Source organism: Apiospora hydei, assembly GCF_038363865.1.
Source record: "Apiospora hydei strain CBS 114990 chromosome Unknown utg000005l_segment0_segment0, whole genome shotgun sequence".
Taxonomy (NCBI): Eukaryota; Fungi; Ascomycota; class Sordariomycetes; order Amphisphaeriales; family Apiosporaceae; genus Apiospora; species Apiospora hydei.
In genome coordinates this window covers 4,773,997-4,798,205 of record NW_027117364.1, presented here as the reverse complement: position 1 = coordinate 4,798,205, position 24,209 = coordinate 4,773,997, and the positions used below count along the sequence as shown (strand labels likewise).

At 53.3% G+C, this 24,209-nt stretch overlaps 9 protein-coding genes across 9 annotated transcripts; 4 read left to right on the top strand and 5 right to left on the bottom strand.

Moving 5' to 3' along the window:
- Positions 1 to 22: 22 nt before the first annotated feature.
- On the bottom strand, positions 23 to 979 carry PG997_006993 (uncharacterized protein; the record flags this gene model as incomplete). The annotated part of the gene is made up of 1 exon (XM_066811308.1): positions 23 to 979. One exon carries the CDS (start codon positions 977 to 979, stop codon positions 23 to 25), a length of 957 nt encoding a protein of 318 aa, XP_066670231.1.
- A 2,603-nt stretch (positions 980 to 3,582) lies between these two features.
- PG997_006992 (uncharacterized protein) lies at positions 3,583 to 7,184 on the top strand (the record flags this gene model as incomplete). Its single annotated transcript, XM_066811307.1, has 2 exons — positions 3,583 to 6,902; positions 7,019 to 7,184. 2 exons carry the CDS (start codon positions 3,583 to 3,585, stop codon positions 7,182 to 7,184), a joined length of 3,486 nt encoding a protein of 1,161 aa, XP_066670230.1.
- Positions 7,185 to 7,648: 464 nt separating this feature from the next.
- PG997_006991 (uncharacterized protein) lies at positions 7,649 to 9,790 on the top strand (the record flags this gene model as incomplete). The annotated part of the gene is made up of 6 exons (XM_066811306.1): positions 7,649 to 7,850; positions 7,924 to 8,039; positions 8,114 to 8,215; positions 8,296 to 8,547; positions 8,710 to 9,630; positions 9,710 to 9,790. 6 exons carry the CDS (start codon positions 7,649 to 7,651, stop codon positions 9,788 to 9,790), a joined length of 1,674 nt encoding a protein of 557 aa, XP_066670229.1.
- Positions 9,791 to 11,299: 1,509 nt separating this feature from the next.
- Positions 11,300 to 11,856, top strand: PG997_006990 (uncharacterized protein; the record flags this gene model as incomplete). The annotated part of the gene is made up of 2 exons (XM_066811305.1): positions 11,300 to 11,567; positions 11,612 to 11,856. 2 exons carry the CDS (start codon positions 11,300 to 11,302, stop codon positions 11,854 to 11,856), a joined length of 513 nt encoding a protein of 170 aa, XP_066670228.1.
- Positions 11,857 to 12,186: 330 nt separating this feature from the next.
- On the top strand, positions 12,187 to 13,714 carry PG997_006989 (uncharacterized protein; the record flags this gene model as incomplete). The annotated part of the gene is made up of 3 exons (XM_066811304.1): positions 12,187 to 12,355; positions 12,419 to 12,500; positions 12,562 to 13,714. The coding sequence occupies 3 exons, from the start codon at positions 12,187 to 12,189 to the stop codon at positions 13,712 to 13,714; spliced, it is 1,404 nt and encodes a 467-aa protein (XP_066670227.1).
- Positions 13,715 to 14,293: 579 nt separating this feature from the next.
- On the bottom strand, positions 14,294 to 15,133 carry PG997_006988 (uncharacterized protein; the record flags this gene model as incomplete). The annotated part of the gene is made up of 1 exon (XM_066811303.1): positions 14,294 to 15,133. The coding sequence occupies one exon, from the start codon at positions 15,131 to 15,133 to the stop codon at positions 14,294 to 14,296; it is 840 nt and encodes a 279-aa protein (XP_066670226.1).
- A 1,915-nt stretch (positions 15,134 to 17,048) lies between these two features.
- PG997_006987 (uncharacterized protein) lies at positions 17,049 to 18,168 on the bottom strand (the record flags this gene model as incomplete). The annotated part of the gene is made up of 4 exons (XM_066811302.1): positions 17,049 to 17,100; positions 17,166 to 17,661; positions 17,714 to 18,084; positions 18,146 to 18,168. Coding segments are annotated over 4 exons (942 nt in total), but the record flags the coding sequence as incomplete, so codon positions are not given.
- A 2,000-nt stretch (positions 18,169 to 20,168) lies between these two features.
- Positions 20,169 to 21,260, bottom strand: PG997_006986 (uncharacterized protein; the record flags this gene model as incomplete). Its single annotated transcript, XM_066811301.1, has 2 exons — positions 20,169 to 20,774; positions 20,883 to 21,260. 2 exons carry the CDS (start codon positions 21,258 to 21,260, stop codon positions 20,169 to 20,171), a joined length of 984 nt encoding a protein of 327 aa, XP_066670224.1.
- A 1,141-nt stretch (positions 21,261 to 22,401) lies between these two features.
- PG997_006985 (uncharacterized protein) lies at positions 22,402 to 24,083 on the bottom strand (the record flags this gene model as incomplete). Its single annotated transcript, XM_066811300.1, has 3 exons — positions 22,402 to 22,425; positions 22,532 to 22,940; positions 23,137 to 24,083. 3 exons carry the CDS (start codon positions 24,081 to 24,083, stop codon positions 22,402 to 22,404), a joined length of 1,380 nt encoding a protein of 459 aa, XP_066670223.1.
- Between the last annotated feature and the right edge of the window lie 126 nt (positions 24,084 to 24,209).

Below are 24,209 nucleotides of genomic sequence, written 5' to 3'. Positions count from 1 at the left end.
ATGATGTTGTACTGAAGTCCTTCTATAAAGATGAAGAAATTAGCAACAAAACATGAGGTAAATCTCGTTCAGCAATAGACTTACCGAGCAGCTTCGCAGCACACATGTGACCATCAAGATCACCCGATTCCCTACGTATATGCCAGATATCCTCCAGCGCTTGCCGAATGATTCCCACGTGGTAGGATCCAATACACAGATATAGCTTGTGGATCTTGTCGAGGACAAAGCTCTGCTGGTCATCGGTGAAGGCCTCGCATCCGATAGTGAAGAGCGGCATTGCCATTGCAACCCACGTATGACACGGCTGCCCTTGCGCCATATTTGTGACCATTCTGCCGATGGCGGCGACAGCGGCTTGTATCGGACGCGAATTTGAGGGCATGCGATAGAGTCGTCTGTGCACATGTATCAAGGTAGCCTGTTGGAAAGTCCGGTGGCAGAGTTCGAACTCTCGGTTGGACTCCGGGGAAAGGACTGGGTAGATTGTCACGCCAGGCGGAGCCACCGAGTCCCGGTTGATCATGGCGTTCAGCTTTCCCAGAAGTATATCTGCTTCATGCTGGGCGCTGCCGGCAGTTTCAACATCCAAGCGAGCGAGCCGGTTCACATTTTGAATGATGTGGAGCAGCTCTTCGCTGTACCCCAAGAAGCCGTCAATCTTGGGGCCAAGGGTTGGTTCGTCCAGTTCGTCAGGCGTTTCGAGGGATACGTCGTCATATTTGGCTGACAGCTCGGTAACTGCCACGGCTGGGACGTGGGGCAGTGTCTGCAGTGACAGATATAAGAGATACAGATGCCGCATGGCAGATTGGGCGGCTCCCGAACTCGTAGCAAAGTACCGGTGGGTCTGATTGCTGTCCAAGATGGCCTTGATCCCCTGCAGGTGAATGCGCCAAGAAGACGACGCGCCCTGGCGGTAAGTAAATACGTCGGTCAAGCACCAAATTAGACATGTCGCAAGGATGGTTTCGTTCATCTGCCCGGCCTCCAGGGCAGTCCGCAACAAGGAGAGGCCAGAGGTCTGTAGATGGACGAGGATGCGTGAGATGGCGACACCATCAACCTCTGAAAGACCTCTCGATAAGATACCGGCAGCAGACAAGGCGAGACATGCCGATAAGAGTTGGGGAGAATGAAGGGTCGCTGGGATGAGTCCCCGACAGAGATCCTGATGCACTGACGGGTGGCAGGATAGAGATGCTAGGATATCATTGGAAAAGTAGTTCAGCAGACGATGGTATTTCGGAGAGACTGGCACCCCATTTGGCAGGTACCGAGGCACGGACACCGATACCTCGTTGGCTGTAGGGACTGCTGCTGAGATCGAGTTCTCCAGTGTGTTATCCGAGACGATGTCCTCATTTGCCCCTGCCGTTGGCTGATCAGTCTTGGAGTGTGGGAGTGGGTAAGCACCAATTGCATTGCATACCTGTGCCTTGGAAGGTCAGCCCTCCTGGTCGGGCTTGATGGCCCCCTAAGGACGTCTTATTGGGTCGCAGGCCATCAGTCCAGACCACCTTGAGGGCATAGATGCAGGAACGGCCGAAGGTGGAACACTGCCCGCAGATGGGCCTCTGCTCGTCGCACTTCCGCCGGCGCCTTCTACACTCGGTACATCCTTGCCGGGATCTGGGGCCTGGCATGAGATCTGCCGTAGTGCCAGAATTGGCACATCACACAGGATGTTGGTGAGGGTGTGTGGGTTCTGAAGCTGTGATCTGAAATGGTTTGGGAGAAAGCCGATATGACGCACTCACTTGACTCTATCGATTCCCAATTGCCCAGACTGCAGCATGCCTAGTCTCGGAGTAGACATGACTGGGTCGGAAAGAGCACGTCGGTTTGTCCAAGACAAGAGAAGGTGGTGCTCGGCAGTTGGGGAGATAAGCGTACACTGATAGCGAGCGATGGCAAGGGAACCTCCGCTGATAAGATAAGCTTACTCGATCGCCAATCCAATCACGACGACCCTCTGCCGTTTTCTTCTCTGAATGCAGATGAACCGTTGAACTCAAACGAAGGATGGGATGAATCTTCAGACGACGTGCACGGTTTCACTGCTAAACTGGACCTCGTGTGTTTGTGTTGGTGGTCATGGGTTCCGGCTGTTGCACTTGATTACAGCTTCGCCTCCAAGCCCAAATCGGCGTTATGGGAGGGGCAGTCCAGCGAACAGAACATGCGTAGGTAGGTGGGGTTCGGCGTCTGACGTTTCTGTAATCTGCAAAACTTCGGCGCCACAATGAGCTTGGAATGAGGAGACATGTCGCACGATATAATGAAAAATGTATCGCTGTCGATTGAAACAAAAATTGAATGGAGAAGATAAATTCTAGCGGACGGATCAGGCGAAGTCAAGTTTAATTGTGAATGTCAAGACGCAGGGACTGATAAATGTCGAAAAAATGCAAAAAAAAAAAGAAAGAAAAAGAAAGGTTATCTGATTGAATCAGATGCATCAGGAATTGAGCCCGATGCGGGGGTCGAACCCGCAGCCTTGAGATTATCTCTTTCGATTCCTGGGTAAGCAGAGAATCAAGTAAGAGTCTCACGCTCTACCGATTGAGCTAACCAGGCGATGGTTCGTATTCGCTGGAGGAAAACCCGGTTATTGACGTTTAGAATGCTGGGGTGTGCTGGTGAGAATTGTGTGTGGGTGTGGGTTGGTAGGGTTGGCTGATTGATGATTGATGATTGATGGCTTGATGGATCGGCAGACTTTTGGCAGAGAGACGTGGGCGGGTGGGAGTTTGCTCTGCTTTAGTGGGTGGATATTTCTGGATATGGGGGAGCAACCACTGCAACCATTGCAACCGAGCAACTCAGTCGAAGCAGGCCCCGCGAATCGGCCATGGCCAGGTGGCTGGGTTGGGGACTCCCAGGTTGGACGACCCCAGACCTAATGAACCAAAAATTCGCGGCGGGTCCTGAACCGCTCGTCCGCCTCGTTACTTGTCTCTCATAATTCCAATGGAACTCTGCCAAAGATTGCTTCCACTCGCGTGAAAAACTGAAAAAGCTAGGCACATTTCCCTTCTCGAGTCACTTATGTGTACGTGGTGCCGTGCGGAGGAACGGCGCGCGCACCCACCGGCGCGTGGAGGTAAGTTATTGGTCCTATCGTGGAGTTGACGACGAAGCTGGAGACACCAACGCAGCGCAGGAGCCTCCTGTTCATCGAGCCGACCCTTTACCGCCAGTTATACACTCACTCACATAAAATGACGTACGCGCGCAGTCAGATATGTATGTTTTCACTGTACCAATGTCCGTCGGGAACTGGTACTGTGTCGCGGACCAGAAAAGACCTTCCACCACCAATTACCTGACTGTAATTACAATATCTCCGATCCAAACTTCGAAATAGACTTCTGGGCAATCCAGAAGCTCCCTTAGATCTATCTCCGTTGACCACTGAACTCCAGCTTGTTGACGTACTTAACATGGAAAAATTAACATCTCGCTCATTGCATGCTCGTTTCTATCTTGCCTTTGAAAATTTTTGTTATCGATGTCAACTAATGTGAACAGCTTCACTTCATCGTTGGTCGTACCCGACCAACGCAGATCTCCGTGGATATGCTGGGACAATACTGCGGCCTGATGGCCTCGTTGCAAAACCTATTTGATAAACAATCAATCTGCAACAACTCGATTGGTATATTGTCTGGTATCCCGAGACCGGCGTGGGTTGTTCCTCGCGCTCAACACGCGTCGAACAATCAGATTCTTAACAATGCCACCAAGGAGAACAATGTGCACACGGCATCTGGCCAGGCGGCCGAGACCATTGTTGCAACACCAGCCGCCAGGACGCCTTTTCCTCTTCCATCTCGACCACCAACTGCAGTTGGCTTGTCGGCCTCGCAATTCCAAACCGATGCCGCTCCTGCCGCCACTGTACTGGATGGCAGCAAAGTGCAAACCAGTACTTCGACAGCCGTGGTCCCCAAGATATCTCCTCCAGCTCGGTCCAGGTCCTTCAGTGACGTGCAGGCCGACATCAGGAGCCTTGTTCCGGACATTGGTGCGGCACAGGTGTCTCGAGCTGTAACCGAACCTATTCCCCGAACTGTGACCGGACCTGGTTCTCCCATGGGAGGAATCCTTGGAACAACACAGGCCGTTACTCCTCAACCTGGCAACATCGCCCCCGAGGATCCCGCGACATTTACCATGAAACCCCAGCAGCAGCAGCCGCCGCCTCCGCAAGGCAAGAAACAGCAAGAACTTGGATCGCAAAGGGTCCGGGAGTTGGTGGCCGCTGAGGCACACTGCAACTTCTTGAATCCCAGGTTCGTTACTCGGGACATCGTGTACGATACCCGCGTCTTCGCCAACGAATGCTGCCGGGTGAGAGGCAACCCCATCTTCGGCAGGCGGCTCGTGCTATTCTCCGATGGTAGCCACTGCACCGTGACCCGCACGGCATCCGCAGCCGTGGTCTTCAGACGGTTCTATGACATGAGCACCAAGACGGAGCCGCCGTGGGCCAAGGAGTCGTACGGCGTCCTGCGCCTCACCCACAACAAGTTCGAGACAATCGCGCTGATGGCTGCGCTGGAGATCGTGCAGCACGAGGCCAAGGTATTCTTCGCAAGTACGCTTCACAACGAGGAGCCGCTGCGCGTGTACCTCTTCACCGATTCCACGAGCGCCATGTCGGACCTGGAGCAAGTCGCGACTTGCACGGTCAGGGAGGACAAGCAGAAGAAAAACCCACACATGCTGCACCTGATGAAAATCTGGCGGGACCTCCACAGCGATGTGCACAACGGCCGGCTGAAACTCGAGGTGCATTGGGTCAAGGGTCACATCGGAGCCGAAGGCAACGAATTTGCGGATATACTGGCGGCCAAGACCATCGAGGTTACCAAGAAGCTCCACTTCGCACGTCCTGCCTCTTCCCCTCTCGGACAGGGCTACGAGGTGTTCCCTCTGTGGCAGATGGAGCAGGATCTACTGTCCCAGTCCATCATACGGAGCCAAGCAGCAGCCATTACCCACCAACCTCCGCCCGTGGCCGAGGGATTCCAGAAAGCGGAGGAAACGTTCATCAAGGAAGAGGAGGACCGAGCCAAGAAGGCGGCCCAACAAGATTCTCTCGGCCAGATCCGGAAGATCTTCGCCGACTTCTTCGCCGAGACGCGGAAGAACGCCGAGAAGCAGAACCGCCACGCGATCGACGAGCTGCGGAAGGAGCTAGACAAGCAACCCAAGCAAATCGTCTACCAGCAGGACGTCACCAAAGCCCTCAAAATCAACCGCGCCGATCTCCAGGAGATGCTCCGGAAGGAGCTGTCCAAGCCGCCCAAGGAGTCCCCGCAGCTGGAACAGGCCATAAAGTCCCAGACCCACAACCGGCTCGCCTTCGACGAGCTGCGGATCGAAATCGGCAAGCAGAATCGCCGGCAGGACGCCCAGGACGCCCAGATCGAGTCGTTGATGATGGCTCTCGAGGAGGCGTCGAGCGAGTGGCGAGATACTTTGGCCGCGCAGTGCCGCGAGATCAAAGCGTTGCGACAGGAGGGCCAGGAGATGCTCCGGGCGATGCGGGAGGAAACCCGGGACGCGATCAAGGTCATTACCCAGGCCGTGGCAGCCAGGAATAGTGTCAAGCACACTGGTTGTCAAACCGACGAAGCCAGTCCGGCTATGGAAGAGAAGCCGGAGAAAGTCGGTTTGGCTGCGGAGGCAGAGACGAATGATGATGAGACCCGCTCTACCACTGCAGCAAGCAGCGAGAAGCCGGCGGTTGATCCGGAGCAAGTAACCGAAAATGTCGCATCATGCGTTAGTTCCGAGGAATCTCATGAAATAGTCAGGACGTCTTTCGAGGACGCGGTCAGCAACTTTGGGCAGAGCGGCGACCTCGCGAGACAGGAGTTAGCCGAGGAAGAAGAGCAGACGGATGACAATTCTTCGACTCCTACTTCTTCAAGAACCGAGCAGCCGGAGACTTTTCCGGTAGAGGCGGCCAGCGCGGTGGCTAATCCGGAGAGCGCAGACGAAACGGCCACAACTTGCAACAACTCGGAGGAGGAATCCCGGGAAACGGCCAGCACGGCCTTCGAGGTCGCGCCTAGCTGCGAAGACCATAGCGACGTCGAGTCCGAGGGGCATGATGTGATCGAACAAGTGGATCAGGAGGATACGGGCTTTTTTGCTCCGGCCGAGCCGGCGGTGTTGCCGGAAGTGATAGACTTGGTGGTTGACGCGGATGGCCCCAACGACACGGCTGCATCTTGCGCAAGCTCGGAGGGAATACCCGCTGCCGAGGTAGAGGAGCTGGAGGATATCGATGCTGCTAAGCCATCCGAATCGGCAGAGAGGTCGGCAGAAGAGGCAGACGCCGTGGATGACCCGGAACAGCCAGAAAACACGATTACACCTTGCGAAGGTTCGGAGGAAGTTCCCGTTCCCGCCAAAGAGGAGTGGGAGGATGATACTGCTTTTTCTAATCCAGCCAGGCCGGCCGTGGTGCTGAAGGTTCTAGATGCCATGGTTGATTCGGGTCGGTCCGACGACACGACTATATCCTACGAAAGTGCTGGGGACACACCCGCTGCCGAGCAAGAAGAAGAGGAGAATTCCCCTGCTGCTAATCCAGCCGAGACGGTGATGGTTTCGGCGGGAGAGGCAACAGACGTGGTAGATGACTCGGGAATGCCGGAAGACACGATTGCATCTTTCTTACATTCGGGAGAACCTTCTACAACCGAACAAGAAGCGCAGGAGGATACCGATGCTGATGCCAATCCACCGGAGCCGCTGGTGGTGGTGGTTTCGACTCCGGAAGAGGAGGCGGAGTTGGTGGACGACTCGGAAACACCAGAAGACACGATTACAACTTGCTCAAGCTCGGAAAAAGCTTCTGTTGTCGAGCACGAGGAGCGGGGGTATAGTGCTGCTTCTTTTAATCCAGCGGAGCCGGTGCGGGGGTCAGCGGAAGAGGCGGACTTGATGTATGACCCCCGGGACTGCCAGAAGACACAATTACACCGTCTTGCTCAAGTTCAGGGGCAACCGTCCTCGGGGAAACGACGTCGCGTTCAACAGCATCAGACTTCAGGGAGGAGGATGGTGGCAAGACTCCGGGGAAGTTGCGCCGGCGGGATAAATTGCTCCAGAAGCTGCATGTGCGCTGGCCAGGCAAGAAGAAGTCCAAGGACCGGTCCTGAAATTAGATTACCTCATCGATTCGCAATTGCCCTTTACGGCGTACCATGTCTTGCTGGCTGCTTACGTTACCCCGCTATAGACATATGAAAATACACCTAGCCTCGCAGATGATTATCAACAATGAAACATATTAACATCCAACCCTGACGCCAAGTGCTGCAGCTTTGCTGTGACGTAAGCCGGGTGCATATATGCGCGGATGGTGGAGCCGCCCCCAATCATACCGAATAGGTCGTTATCAAATTCTCGTTCCCTCCTAGCGCTTATTCTGCAACCCCTGCGACACCCCCAAATGCACCCAACCGCATATGCAACCAAGATGTGCCGAGGCATTACCCGCCGCACCTCCTTCTATATATAGATAATCCTCCCGGCTGCCTGCCGAAAAGAACAGTCAGCTTAAATTTGTTTTGCAAACCAAATCAACTTCCCTTCTCACAACCTCTATCCCCCGCCAGCAGTCATGGACGGCATCGTGGCACGTCCGGCGCAGGCGCTCGCCGTCGTGGCGCTGGTACTCCTTGGCACCTATCTCTACCGGACGCTGTATCACAAGCGCTTCGTAGTCTTGGCCCACCTCCCGCAGCATCCGTCGTCCTTGTTCTGGGGCCACCTGAGGGTGTTTGACGAGTTCATGAAGCGAGGCATTGCGGATCGCCACCCAGGTCAGTACACCCATATCCCGATAGCAGCAAATGAGAACGCCGCTGATTAGTGAGGGTTGAACCTATCGAGCAGATATCATCTTCTCCGAGATGAACCGGGCGCTGGGAGACCCGCCGCTGATGATAGTCGACAACTGGCCCATCTTTCCCACGTTGGCCATCATCAGAAGCCACGAGGTGGCCGAGCAGGTCAGCGAATAGCGCAGCCTTGTATTCCCCGCCACTGTACGGATAGCTAATCTTCCGGTTGTCATCATGGCCAGATTACGAAACCGTCGAACAGGTTTCCTTATAGCGTACCGAAATCACGTTCAGTGGAGCGGATCGTGACCTTGATAGGGTCAAAGTCCATCCTGTTCAAGCAAGTATGAGTCAATGGTCTTTCTTTTCAAATGCCAAGTACTCGGATATTTCTGCCAAGTGGTTTGCTAACTTTATCGAATAGAATGAGGAGTGGAAAGCCGTGCGCCGGAGATTTAACCCGGGCTTTGCGCCGAAACATCTGATGACGCTCCTGCCCGTCCTCGTGGACAAAGCGGCCCCGTTTGTGGACACCCTGGATAAATACGTCCGGACCGGGGAGACATTTTCCCTCGACGAAATCGCCACGAATCTCACGTTCGACGTGATTGGCGCGGTGACAATGGGTGAAGACATGGAGGCTCAGCACATCGATCCTGCCCGTCAGGGCGAGTTGGTTCGCAACTTCAGGGCGCTGCTTAAGAGTAAGTATACCTCCTCCAAACTCCTTGATAGTCCATATTTGGTGTTGCATCGTTGCTAAGACTCCATCCCCCACAGCGTTCGCCGACAGTAAACTCCACCCCCTGGCTGGATGACCCCCTTCGTCCACTCCAAGCGGCGGGCCCTCGGGGAGCGCAACTCCCAGCTCCTGGGTGACATCGTGCGGCGGAACTTCGAGGCGAAGAAGCGAGCAGCAGCAACATCATCAGGTACCCATCAGCAGCCGCCACCCAACAAATCCCGCTCGGTCCTCGCCCTGAGCCTGCAGGAAGTCGAAACGCTCACGCCCGAGATCATCGAAGAGACGTGCGACCAGCTTAAGACCTTCCTCTTCGCGGGCCACGACACGACCAGCACAACCATCATGTGGGCCTTGTACGAGCTATCCCGGACCCCGCACGCCCTGAAGCGGGTGTACGAAGAGCTAGACGCCCTATTCGGCCACGAAAACGGCGGCGCCAGCAATCCGGCCGTGGTCCGCCGCAAGCTGCTCGAGCACGGCGGCGACGACATCGTCCGGCGTCTGACCTATATCGGCGCGGTCATCAAGGAAGTCCTCCGGCTGTACCCGCCCGCCGGCTCGGTGCGCGCGGTGGCGCCGGGGACGGGGTTCGTGGTCTCCACGTCGCAGGGCGACGAGTACAACCTGGACGGGACGTGGGTCTACCTGAACCACTACCTGATCCAGCGCGACCGCGCCGTGTACGGCGAGACGGCCGACGAGTTCGTGCCGGAGCGCTGGCTGCAGAGGGAGGAGCGGCGCCGGTCGCCCGATGGTGACACCGACAGCGGCAGCGACGGGAGCGGGAGCGGATCCGCTCTTCCGGTCAGTGCTTGGCGGGCCTTTGAGCGCGGGCCCCGGAACTGCATTGGGCAGGAGCTGGCCAACATCGAGGCGCGGGTGATCCTCGCTTTCGTGGCCCGTCGGTACGACTTCACCAAGGTCGGCCTCGGGGCGCTGGAGTTGGATGGTAGCGGCCGGCCCGTGTTGGACGATAAGGGTCGGTATTACAAGGTCCAATCGGAACTATACAGCGTAAGTTGGTTCTAGACGAACGCATTGGCCAGCAGTTCTCCCGTTATTCAAGCCGAGGAAAGAGGCTAACATTCACCAGACGATACGGATCACCGGAAAACCCGTGGACGGCATGATGATGAAAGTAGGCTTATCACCAACGGCGAGCCCTTGCCAGTAATGCAACACCAGTTATCTGTACACTACATACCTATCTTTACCGTAGACGAGGTGCCTGCATATGTATCCGAACTTAAGAGGTGGAAAAATATATGCCCTGAGATTTCCCTCGTGGTGATCGTCCCCCGCTTCCCTGACATCTGTTTGACGTGAGATTGATCTGGTACATGATCCATATATGCACGGCTAGGTGAGGGACGCAGTAATGGGTCTTCTCCGTATAGCCGGAAGACATCCGTATTATGTTTTTCCTCCTCTTTCAAAGTGGTCCGATCTAGATCGTACCGGAGAAGCCAACTACGGAGGACCATCCGGGTTGCCTTTTGCCCATAGTCCGCAAAAGCTCCCACCGAAGTTTACGTAAATGAGATTCTCAGTGACGGATGGACCCAATAACGGTATTCCGGGGAATTGCCGATGCCACCTTATATACAAATCACGCAATCTTGCAATCTGCCTACCTAGGAGTGAAATGCACATGAGCCAGCCAATCACAGTCAATAGTGCCAAAGGGGAGGCTTCCGCGGGCCAATAGCACGGCTTGGCGGTGCGGAAATAGGCCGCAGATTGTGCGTCCGAATCTGGCAGCAGAAGCAACTGACTTGAAATGGCTTCTTCCTCATCCTGTCCCGAAAACGGCCAACGGACTGCGGTAGAGGTCTTAGCAGTGTCACTGGAAGCCAATAGAGTTTGTAGTTGCCGCCCAACGGGGATTTGACCACTGCTGATCGGTATTATGTACATGCATTTAGTGAGATGACTACTGACTAACGACCAGATCAAATATGCCAGAGATTGTGTGACGTGTGCTAGTTTGAGAGGAGGAGAGAGAAGTCATAATAGAAACCAAGGTGCATGGGCTAGAATGAACCATGTTGGTCGCCCTGAATCTCTGATGCCGTTCTGCCCGGAATGACGGGTCGCGATCGCCAGATCTTCAGGGCTAAAAGCTTAAGATGGAGGGCGATGGATAGCGACCGACGACAAACCACGTGGAGCGGCATGGTTCACTAATTGAGACCTGTCAGCCTGTCGCCCTGGGAGCGACATGCGTTTACATGTCTCGGGCGCCACCACCCGAAATCGGGCCTATGAATGAAGTAAAGTCGGACGCCTCTGTCTGTTTTGTTTGTGGGTGCCGAGACGTGCGCAAGTTGTCGCCAAGGCCCAAAAGTTGAAATGGGTGCATCCGTGCCATGTTATTTTGCGCGCGCCACAACAAGCCAACCTGCCAACCGAACTGCCCACATGAAGATACAATAACAACGCAAGAAGCGAGAGAAACAAGAAAGCGAACGGAACACATGCGAGAACGTGCTATCGATCGGGTACTCGTCTTCGAGGCCATGTCAAGCCCACTTCAATTGGTATCCATGGGGTAGAATGGTAGACTCCGCACTGAATCCCGCACCGAATGGTCGCCTTCCAATCCAATCGCATCCCCGTCTCGCTCTAAGCTGAGTACTTACTCACCGGCAGATGATCGTGACGGAAGAAAAAGCACGACCAAATGCCGCAGGGGCGCGGGTTGAAGGCCTGCCTGGGTCCAATTGTGGTCCGAGTTTGCGAATTTGCCGCTCCCTCGGTTTTCTTCAATAGACCGTCCCCTAGCAGCTTTAGCAGCTTCGACGGCGCCGACTCAGCACCCACCCAGCAGGGACAGGCTCAGATGAAAGAGGCCCCCGACCGCCCCAGGCTAGCACTAATGCAGGTCCTTCGCCTGGCCGTGGTGCCTGAGCACATGGGGTTTGAGGCGGCAGAATCTTCAGCTGCCAGGAGTTCGTCGGAAAAAGCAACGATGCTTGCTATCTGCTCGCTCTAGGAAGGGAGCAGCGTTCAGACTCGCCCGTGGATTACCGAAAACATCACGGTTCGGGAATGGCCATGCCAATGGTTGGGATCCCCCATTGGTCACGTCTTCCTTTTAACGATGCCCATGCTGCATCGTGGCGGCTTGATGCTAAGATAATCTTCAATATTTGGCCCGGCGTGGCTCCCATGCGTTCGCAGCATGGCTCTTATCACCGTAGCACCAACCCCGTCGAGGCTTATTGGCTTATTGCGTAGGTACTTACGCAGGAGAGCAGGTCCTGACTACTGAGTGGGGAGGCGAACAACGCTTTCTTAGCTCCGGACGGCAGATGGATGCGAAAGGGGAACGGTTCGCTCGTTCGGTTGGGTACGTGCAAGGAGCTACAGTCAGCGCGTGTACGTCAAAGCTGTCAATCCCGTATTAAAGAATGAGAGCCCTCCCAGCGCGCCCACCCCCGCAATCGTATATCCCTTTTGCTTCCTTCATTGCACATCTGGCTGGCTACCTGCACATGTCATCCGGCCCCTCGACAGTCGACTCAGGACATACCACTTTAGTCCGTTACATAATATTCAACCATCACAATGAGGTTGCCTGAGTGCCTCATCTGGTACAAGAAGCCCGAATACAGAGATATCAAGGAGTACTCGACCGCCATTGTCAACGGGAGGAGATCGCTTAGTCCGGATGGAAGGGGGAAGGTGTCCATACCCAGGAGTCTCACCCTCGAGAGGGTGCTGGCCAACAAAACATGTAAGACCTACATGTCAGCACATAGCCGACTCCGCGGGTCACAGTACTAACAGCCGGATGCAGGCAGCCCTCTGTCACTCTACGACTTCTACATGTATCTGAAGTACATCGAATACTCACCCGAGAACCTGGAATTCTACATCTGGTGAGTTTATAAAGCCGGCTTTCCTCATCTCCACCATCAATACGCTGACATGTGACACAAGGTTCAAGAACTACGAGAAAAACTATCAGCATGGCGCCACGGGTAGGGGCGATGGCGGCTTACATATCACTGATTCAGCCACGACGCTGGCAGAGGAAAAGTCAAATGGGGACGCTTCGTCGGTGGACACAAAGCACAAGAACTACGACCCCGAAATAGGTACGAAACGTCCCAACTGGAACTTTTTTATTGCGTTATTACATGAATTCTGTCACGGATTACTAACCTGGGTCTCACCCACTCCTGCAGCGGACGAAACCGTCGAGAAGATCGCCCAGCTCATCAGCCCCGAGACCAAGTGTGCCCGCGGACAGGCCTGCAGACACTCGGCCCAGACCTTTCACGACGACGAAGACAACGATGACGAGCAGGAACTCGAGGGAACGCACACCAGCACCCGCGTCGGCGGCAAGGGTCTCAGCTGGCAGCAAGCGATGCGGCCCACCACCGAGGGCGGCCTCATCCCCGAAGCCGACCGCAGCCACCGCGCGGAGCTCAGCGCCGTCGTCCACACTTTCTTGCGCGCCGGCGCCCGCAGCGAGCTCAACATCCCGCCCGCGATACGGGAGCAAGCCGTCCAGGCCCTGCGGACCTCGGACGACCCGGCCTGCCTCCGCCCCGTCGCCGACCACGTCTACGGCCTGCTGCGCAACTGCTCCCACCGCAACTTCATCCGCCTCGGCGTCGGCAACGGCACCTTCGAGACGCTGTGCATGGCGACCTCGGTGGGGATCGCCATGACGCTCGCCGGGTTCCTCTGCGCGCTGCTGCTCGCCTTCACGCCGCGCGAACACGCCCACAGCCGCGCCGACGTTCTGGCCGCCTGGCCGCTGTGGTGGATCGGCATCAGCCTGATCCTGTCGGGGCTGCGCGGCAGCTGCTTCTTCCTGCTCCTCTTCTCGCGCCGGCAGCCGCTGCCGTGGGAGCGCTATGACGACGACCCGGCCATCCTGTCCGAGCACGCGCGCAAGTCCCGGTTTATGCGCTTCGTGTCTCGTATGATGATCTTTGACCGCAAGTGGAAAGTGCAAGATCAACATCTACGCAACTTGCAGCGCAAGATCGTGACACAGAGTCTAATTGGTGGCGCTATCTTCGCCAGTCTCGGTGTCTTGATATTTGTTTTCCTACCGGTCTGGCGGGAGCCCCTGTAGGGCTTTAGCCCTTTTTCTGCCGAGGCTACATTTTCTTTTGTCTTCCCTTGCCTACCTGGTCTTGCAAGCATGACGGGATACTGGGGGAACAGAACCTATAGTATTGCTCTTGGACAGTTAGTCTTTTACCCATGATACCCTGTAAACAATGTTAAACATAATCAACGTCATCCTCTTGGCTGATCTATTTCAACTGCTGTTTGCTACTCGTGTCTGCAATGTTGGTCCTTTACACTTCTTTCTTATTCCGTATACAACGTATGAAAAATTCATATCCTGGTCGGGTCAACCTGTTGCTTGGATGACATAAGCCACGGGGTAATCTCGCTTACTGGGAGCTAAGGGGCGGCACCCCCTGCCGTCTTGGCGTTGAGTTTGAGGCGCAGAAGTGGATCACAACAATCCGATCGATTCTGCAACAGAGATTCAATTGAATTGTTCCTTTCCTCTGCTACTGCTGGCTGAGCTGACTATCTGCAACTATTCAATCGCGCGAGTGGCTCCTAGGGCGCGCCGCCGCTGATCAATACATCCAACATGCGCCTAGAGATGCTACCCACCGCGCTTCTGGCGCTTGTGCTACCTGCGGCCGTCCAGGCCCAATTCACCTTCCCGCCGCCTCTGGACCGCCCGCTGACCGACTACACGTCGGGCCTGGCCAAGCCCACCCTCAATTTCTCCGACGGCGACAACATGTTCGGCGGCTGGACGACGCCGGGGCGCCTCAAGTCGTACCTGCTGTACCGGTGCACCCATACCCCCTCCAGCACCCCCATCCGCCCCTCCAACAGCTCCTTCGTCGACCGCGAGGGCCACCTCTCCAAGTCCGGCGACGGCACGTGGGAGCAGATGCCGCTGCTCGAGGGCGGCACCACCACGGGCTTCGAGACGGGCTTCAGCCCGGGCCGGAACCCCATCTGGTTCCACGGCGACTTCTTCGCGCCCAACGCAACGACGGGCAACCTCTGCTGGTTCGAGCTCTACCCGGGCAGCGAGGGCTACGACAACCCGCCCGAGGCCTACAACATGACCGAGGGCGGCGTGATCAACGGCGGGTACGTCCGCACCGTCACCGTCGACGGGGCGTCGGATTGGTACTTCGCGACGGTGCCGTTCGAGGTGCACCCGCGCCGGCCGAGCGGGTTGACGGTGACTTGGAAGGGCGGGAAGCCGGGACCGGATATCTTCCGCAACTCGACGGAGACGGCGGCGGCGTTTGCGCGGGAGTTTCCTCAGTACGCGAAGTCTTCTTCTGATAAGAAGTCGGCTGCGGCGGGATACGCTGGAGCTTCTGGTGTTGCTGCTCTTTTGTGGGCTGTGGGGTTGGCTCTGGTGGCGGCGATCAATTAGCGATGCAACAATAGACTTGATTTGAGCGCATCCAGGATAGATGGTTAGAGCGTTGATGGGATGTAACATAATAATAGACTGTACATGGACTCATCAGTGTTGTACCCTTTTACGTCACCCAATCCAGGCATCTTTTGATGTGGGGTTTCGTCTGCGTGCATCCTCTCCTACCATCAAAATAACTTGTTCCGCCCAACCCGTGATGGTTATCACTGCTTCGATTATAACGTCAAAGCTATCCTGTTGATCCATCCAAGACCAAAGATCTGATCCTTGGCTGTGGAAACCGGGTGAGCAAGTGCTCCTCCCCTAACCACACCCCAAGACACCACGGACAGTCCAAGTATTGACACTTCCATAAGCCACCACAAGTAATGAATCTGTCACATACGACCATATCCTGCTGAATACTAGGGATCCCGTCCGCTCTCCCATATATAAGCAGCAGAGAGCCGAATTAGTACTAGGGTCGGTGACGACCTGGGAATCCTCGGTGTTGTATGTATTTTGTCTTTTTGCCCGACCAGATTCTTGCTGTTGGCGACGAGAAGATTTGCCGAGACTCTGGGCTTCGTCTTACTTTTGTTGGCTTCTTCTGGGGCAGCGGCGGTGTGCTGGCTCCATCGGTCGAGTCTTCGAAAATACACCCAGGCAAGCCCACAAAGGGATGAGCACGAGTGGTATTAGATGTAGGAAAGATGAAAGTCCTCGCGAAATGCACCATGCTTTTTTAGACTATCGCTGTTGGTCTTGCAAGAACATCCACTCACGGCGTCGGCAGGCCATACAGCACTGCTCCCACAACCCCCGTTTTGAGGATGATTCCCGGGAGAAGCCCGATATCAGACGATCACCTGTATGACGGGGCTTTCAACCGTCTAGGTTTCGCCAATACCTCTGCCAAAGCGTCAGGTTCAACATTATACAATATCGTGTCCGTCAAGTACACATAACTTTGATAGACGCCCACAGCCACGGGGGCGCACGGTATTTCTCCGTTCGATTATGTATGGAACGCGGGAAGATGGAGTAGTTCAGAGCACAGGGGGCCACACTAGCGATGCCCGGATATGCCCCCCCTGAGCCCCGCCCTCCATCTAAATATCTAAACTGACGATTCCTATCCCAACAGCAAAACAAGCAAGCAGACTAAATCGTCCGAACACCGGCGTGGCTCAGTGGTCGAGTAGGAAAGCCAGAACCCCAAGGACAAATATAATGTAAGTTGACAAGCATCCCACCCCCAGCCTTTGTAATGAGAAGCATTGCCCCGTATGATGTAACGAGTATGAACCGTATCTTGATAAGGTCGCCAGTGCGACTGATGCCTCGAATCCTGCACGTTCTGATTTCAAGGCACTCGCCCTTTTCTACGTTGGAATGCAATAAACATATCTAGGTTGGGTGCTAACTAAACCAATACCATAGCCTCTTTTTTTTTTTTTTTTTTTTTTTCTTTTTTTTTTCTTTTTTTTTTTTTTTTTTTTTTTTTGCCGGCAGTTACTCCTTTCGTAACGTATCAAAACTCGTAGTTACATCTAGGAGAACATCGTCACAGAGTCTGCTCAACCCGACAACCTTACAAGCAATGTCCACCACACGACGCGGAAGGCTAGCCACAGCTGGGGCCATGATGCTACCAGCAATCAAAAAGGCGCGCCTTGTAAGCTGTCCCTGATTAGCCTTAATACTGAGTTATGTATCTGGACGATGTGTGAAACGCCATAGTTTGTGTATTCCATCACCCGGTAGTATGTCATACGCGCTCGTCGGGCAACGGCCGGGTTTTATTTTTGTGCTTTATAGAGTGCAGTGGAAGCAGAATGAGTAGTTATGTGCAGAGGAGAGGATCTTTTAGATGAATCCTGTATGTTAAAGCCTATAGTCAAGAGCTACTCCATCCCGCTTCCCTAACATCCGCCAATCCACCTGAACAGTAAAGGCCTCCTTGATATCCCAACCGCTCGATTCTTATTGCCTCGCCCTATGCCCCAGTGTCCCCAATCTGAAGAAAAGCGACAAGCACTGCACAGTACCTGAATAATTCATTAGCGACTAGCCCTTGGCTGACCATAAAGCGTAAGAAACCCCTTTCACTTACCCAGCAGTTGCGGCCAGCCTCTCAAATGCCCTTCCCGTCGTTGCGTACGTCAAAAAGCCCAGGAAGACGACGATGAAAGCGGTGATGACCCCAAGCTTCAGCTGCATGCTCTGGATAGCCTGGAGGATCCACAACGGGGTGATGAGCATCAAGACCGCTGCAAAGAACAGGCTGGCTGTTACAAAGGTCTCGGTAGATTCGTCGCTAAACATATGGACGTTCTTTGCATCTCTTGGCGTCATGAACCGTGGTGTTTTTGTGAAAAGTTTCGTAGCCTTCCCAATAGGATATAAGACGTGGTTCTGAAAATAGCGGCGCGCGAATGTATTGCTCCCGCTGGATAGGGACAATAGTTCAGCCTCGTGGTCGGGGAAAGTGGACTCATTCTGCATAATGGCTCCGCGGTTATTAATAAACCAATTCCGCAAGTTGTTAACATTCCATCCAGGGGCTGCTTTTTGCGCCCGGAGCTGAGAATAGTTCAACAAGAGTCGATCTGTTAGGGATTAGTATGGATCGTTCATACTTGGGGATTTGAGTGACTAAACCGTATTTCTCCAAGAGTAGCGTATACTCTTCTATCAGTCTCTTTCTCTCGGGCATGTCGTCACGGACTGTGTCGTTGTTAATGTCACGTGGGGTAGACAATTCGCCATGCTTCTCATCCAGCCTCGCTTGCTGCTCCTGACTGAAACCACCAGTCGGAACCTCAATGACCTCCGAGGGTCTTTTGCCAACCGCCTTTACTCGTGGAGATGCATATTTCTGGTCTAGGTTATCCAGTCGCTCTTCGCACTCTTCGAGTTGAGCCTGTAGAGTTAATATAGCCCTCGTATGTAGGCGGTCGAAGCGGCGGACGGCAAAGAAATCTTGGTCCGACGCCATGTACGACGCGAGATCTTTGTATCCAAAATACTTCCTGGAGCAGATTTCAGCATGACACTGCTGGGTCAACGAGAATGAAATTAGCGAAAGCTTACCATGGTCTGCGGTTGATCTCATCTTCTGTTGCCACATTAGTTAGGTCTTGATGCATCTTTGCCAATGCGCCTTGCAGTTTGGTAGGAGGAGTCCGCCGCTCCAGACTCCAGCAAAAAATCAAGCCTTGAAATCAGGCTCTGAGGCCTCCGCGTCACATTTTCTGATCATCGGCGTTCAAAAGAGCCAAAACCAATCAGAGAATTTTCCACGGTTGATTCAGCCGCTCTCGCCAGTGTTTCACTAGATTACATCTGCAGCACAGCCACCAAGGCATTTTTTCAGACTTTTCTCTGTTCCCCTCATTATCTTTCTGTCATCGCCCAAGAGAGTGACATGACCCTTAACATCAATTTATAATTTCCAGGAATCTACATTCTCAACCTCCATTCTGTTGTTACTGCCATGGGGATTTCAAATACCACAGCAAGTAGCAGCTGCGATTCTCACTCGCATGAAAGCAGAGTAGAACAAGCAGCCGACCGGGGCGAGAGTAACAAAAAAACACGGCGGCAGCGATGTCAAGGGTAGCACCGGGTCTTTTGACCAGCCGAAACCCAACAACCCTGCAGCCGAACCTGCAGCAGACTACTCTAGGAAGAAAAGCAAGAAAGAATCGAAAAAGTCCTCGGAAAAGTCCTCGAAGAAGTCCTCGAAGAAGTCCTCAAGCTCGAAAGATAAATAGGTAGTGAGAGTAAGCAACATCCCCAAAGTACGCTATGTTGAAATGCCGACTAATCCATGTATCCGATGTTTTAGGGACGGACCGGAAGTTTCCAAGCGGGCGTTTTCAATTTAAACTGGCATATGATTATGGGATTTCTGGATAAATTGAAGAGCAGGATACTGAGACATAGCGTATTCTACAACGAAGGAAAGTACTTTTTGTCCATAAGCCCACGACATGACAACAGTCCAGCTGCGATAGGAGAACTGAAATATATGGAACAAAGTGTATCGAGGCAGCTAGGGAGCATCGAGTGATCTGAGCAGTGTTACCAATTCAATGATGGCAGTATGAATGGGGGATATAACAGGTCTACTGACATCTGGTGTGACATCGTTTGCCCAATTTTCCACCTTTGCGCCCATGCCTTACTTCTGTAGCGGTGGAAGAGCCGGCTATGTCTTTGTCTTAGCGTTGAAACCAGGCTCTGGGCGAGGGTGATTATGCATTGCCTGCAGTAGCCTACCTCAATATATTGATTTAGGCGGAGGAGGCTGCCTCGCGTCCCGTGATCTTTATATAGACATTCATTTCAACCTTTCCTATCGACCTCCAGCGTAACTCAATACTTCTCGCCACGCTTATTTGGTCGATTTCTAGAATAGTATTGTGCGATCATGGAGTTCCGTCAAAGCAAGCCATTTACTGTATAAATACCTAGACTTTCCATAACCCTGCTTCATATCAAGATACATCAAGATACATCTACCTACTCGAGTGGAAACTCATCCATGGCACACCCCGTAAATACCCTTCCAAATCGAAAAAAACATATCAACCTACGAGAAATAATGTAGCGGGGCCATCGCTGTCCAGCATCATGCCAGTGGCTATGATCCGAACGACCCTAAACCCTCATATTGCTCTGCCGAGACCAGGTCTTGCAATTCTTCCTCCAGATCCTTACTACGCTAGAGGTGGTGTGTGCACTTATGTAGTATCACTCTAAATACTTACACAAATCTGTTGGCTAATGTATTACTAATGCCATTCGGATCTACTTCCCAAAGCCTATATCTTTGGGTTATGCTTTACTGGACTTTGGGAAGGTTTGAGATTTGTAACACCCTCTCGCTCCCTAAAGTGTCTACCGTGTTGCCTGACTGGGGCAAACATAGAACATGTACAGTGCTGCGGTTTATGGATTAAAGAGTGGTTTTGAATCAATAAGCTACAAATTGCCATGGCATCATTGTGAACATAAGCAATACATCCATAGTAAGACACGTTGCCGGGTGACGAAGAGCCATGGATGATATTCCGTAACTCAGCCGGTGCCATCTTGGAGCTAAGAACTCCTAATGTGAAACAAACGCTTCCCGTGCAGCTCTGTTTGCCACCTCTTGGTCATATTTTGCTTTGATATTCTCATCTGCACCGTACTCGAGAAGCAAGTCCGTTAGAGCGTCACCATCGGCCGTATTGTATGTTTTTCCCACGAGCCGATGCTGGAGGAACACGGACCAAACGGTGTCTCCACCAAGGGGAGGCGCACGTATTGCGAGCTCCAGGACGTGGAAAGGCTCGTTTGGCTTGAGTCCCGCCGCGAGCAGAAGCCGTACCATGCGGAAATTCGCTCGATCGCGACGTAGGGCGTAGTCGAGATAAGGCCTCCCTTTCTTGGCGAAAAGCTCATCCGGCCGGTTGCGGACGACCTCTCCTACATAAGAGACTAGGTCGTATTCGATGGCTATCGCGAGGAAGGTTTCCTCATGGCCTCCAACTGGTCCGAAAATGGCGAAGGGGAGAGTCAAGTTGAGCCAGTGTGGATCAGTGCCGTATCGCACCGTATTGAATCGGTCGAGCTCGTCGAGCAGCTGGTATTCGACTGGCGGCTGTACTTGTTCCCAGGCCGAAGCCAGAGACAGCACTTCTTTTGTCATCTCGTCGAGGCCCTTTTGCTCCTAGAACGATTTCTTTATCTTTGGATGCCGAGGCCCAAGCGCCTTCATGTAGCTGAACGTCGCCCGACAAAGCAGTGGCGGAAGACACAGCCCCGGCACCCAACGAACCAAGTTCTTGAGAACGCTCGGCCTTTTCAAGAACTCGAAAACGTTCACAAGTATGGGCTTCATCACTTCGCGGAATCGATCATCTGAACTATCCTCCACGGGTAGGAGAAGGCCTCCTGTAAGGCGGGCGATCCTCTGTCCGTAGCCTTCACTTGCCATCGGTAATCCCGAGTTCACGTAGTCCTGCTCCTCGACAAGCCTGGCCGCCGCTTCATACAGTGCGACCGGTCTTCCGCTGCCAACCACCATGAATACTCGAAGATAGAATGCCGCAGACACCCTGTTCTCCGATGCAACCTGTTTCAATATGTATTTGAACATGCCGTTCGCATCCTTGGGCATATCATCCACCTGTGCCTCCAGCTTGGTAATGCTCATGCCCGTTTATATTGCACTTCGATGGTACCTCGTAGCCAGATTAGCCCACCAGATAACACCTTTTGCTCGGTCCGTGATGCGCAAAGCTAGATCGTGCGGCCCTTGAGACGGCGTTTCGGGCAATTGTTCGAATGATGTAGCGATCTCCAAGATGGCCTCAATCGTATAGTGCAGCATGTCCTTTGTGAGCTCGTGCATTCTAGCCTTGGGACAATCTCGTAAGATAGGGTCGAGGTCGATCTGGGTGTTCCCGAGACACATATTTTGACATTCAGGTCACTTCTCATCTCCATAAGGAATACCAAAAAGTCGTGGTGATCTCCCGAGAGATGATCCAGACCGTCGACGAAGAAGCAGAACTTAGCAGCAGTGGTTTGAGACTGGACAGCGCTCAGTAGCATCTTCCTGAAATACTGAAATGTCGGATAATCCCCATGATCTGGTCCCGCCATATTTGGTTTCCGAATTACCGAAACTGTCTTGGCAAGGGCGGGTAGCCTCCAAAGTACCTGGTAGAGGAGGCTACGGAGCACCGTAGACGGCAAGAGATTAAAATATCGCCGAGGAAGGATGTTCCTGGGGGTCATTTGACCCTTATCATCCCAAACAAAATGTTTCGCGATAATAAATTGGCTCGGGCCGGCCCATGTTTGAAGCGCCATCTGCGTACGATGGTCGTAAATCATGTTTTCCATGAGCCTCGTCTTCCCTGACCCTTCTTCTCCATCGACCCAGAAAAGCCAATCTCCGAATCGTAACCAGTCGGTGAAGTCGCCAGAATCATAGACCATGTCGCATTGGTAGGATTTGTATGACTGTCTGTCTTGGGCGTTATATGAGTATTCGGAATCTCCAACTCCGTCAAAAGAGAAGAGATTTATATCGTGCCTATCATCTTCATTGACTGCGCCCAGATGATGGAATGGGCAAGGCGCCTCAGATTGTAACATATTGACCAATCGATTACCAGATCGTTTGAGCAAATCCTGCAATTGATCGTAGATTTGCGGTATTTCCTCTGAGGCAGGTCCTGTTTCAGGAAGCCCAAACTGCCTCAACTCGTTCAGAATCTTGAGAAACCCTGCTGTATCCCAATCCTTTCCTTTGCAGATCAAATCCCGGGTGCTTTGGATATAAGTCTCTACTCTTCGTAGTAGGTGTCGTACTGATGGAGCGTATGGGATATCGGCAAGCAACTTGTTCAGTTTCGTACAAGCACCATTTGTCGCCTCATCAATCTCTTCTTCGCTGTACCAATCTTGCTCCTCTACCTCGAGACTGTCTCCTTCTGGTAACGGCTTGAACGTGATCGGGTGCCTTGTTGGTTTTGAAGCGCAGTTTGAAGCGTCCGAAGCGTTGAACTCTTCAATGTACCACGGTATAGAATGGAGTGCAAACTCGTGGATGTGGTTGGCGATATGCTCGTCCCCTTCTAGCTGAACCAAACCAAGCTCCTCGGCCGGACATGCCTCCTGGGGCTCTTCGTCTTCGCCCAGAATGGTCAGTCCCAACTTGTTCTCGCAGAGTGGACATCGGACCTTCTGGATACCCGCCATTCGACTGCTTGCTTCGAGGTGAAGGGCAAACTTGGAGTGACCGGGGCCAAGTTCATGCATTTCGAGCATATGGTCTACCCAGTCGCTCTGCTCGTCAAACAGGACAGCAGTCTCCGACCGTTTGCTGCATATGCGACAGGAAAATTGGTAAACGGAGTGATGACTTGTCATGTGGAACATCCACTCGTATGTTGTGGTATAGAGTTGATCCGGAAATGGACAGTCGGTGAAAACGCAGACGTAAGGATTCAAATCCTGAGCGACATGGGCCCTTTTCTATGTCAGTATTGCCCCCGATATGTTCGGCGTGGCATACTTACCGCCACCGTTGTTTCTTGGTGTACTCCTTGGATAGTATTTCTGGGCACAATGGACATTTGAATGAGCCATCTTTGGCTGGGCATGGTGGGTAGTCCAGGTAGTCGACTCTAGCGGACATTTTGGTAACAGCTGACCTGGCACTTTTCGATCCGGTCCCTATAACGCCACCAATTGTGAAACTTGATCCGAGTTGCGTGGCAGATCGCACTGTTTCAATCTCTTTGGTGCAGTTCTTATCATCTCCAGTGATGATTGGGGGCGGAGGTGGGTTCTGAGATGAGACTTCTTGGCCTATGTTCGCGGGCTGGGAGGCGCCGGAGATCCATGTCTCAGTCTTGCTCTTCCTCTTATGTCGGGCAGGAGATACATCTTCGTGTCCACCTGGGGGTGTCCTCTCCCTTTTGGTAGTCCGTCCAGCATATATAAATCGGTTCCTTCTCATGACGTTTGCGTCGATCAGCCTCCGCTGGACTGTTGTAAGGCGGGCTTCGTCCCGGAAGTAAGCCCTCAGGACGATCATAACTTTTGTTTGTTCCAGAACCACAGGACTCTGTTGGCCGTGTCTAGATGCGTACTCCGCAGTATCCTGTTGCAACCTGTATAAGAGCGTAGTGTGGTATCCACGACTCAGAACTATAGTGGTAAGGAATCGCTTGAGTCTCTCGTGTGAGCCGATCTCTGGATGGTTGAGTGCGCGGTTCTCTCCGAGCAAACGTTTCATATGATAAAATTTCTCTTCGGTCTCCACCAGGGCGTCATCTGCGCGCTTATTCCGAAATTTGAGCCCAGATCGTTTGATAGCCCTTTGGATACCCAGAAGAAGATCGAGGAACGTATCCATGTAGAACCTTTGCTCTGAATAAGCATCCGATGGATCCTCCATCTCATCGTCAGAGGAACTGGGCGTATCGGACATGCTTCCATTCTGGGACCCCTCGCAGTCCATGTCTTGAGAATCCCCATTATCATCCTCAATAGGGGAAGGAATCATTCTGTCAGAATCTTCACTCCGTGGTGATTGGCTCATCGAAAATGATCCTTTGTAATCTTCACAAGCGGCGGCTTAGCATAA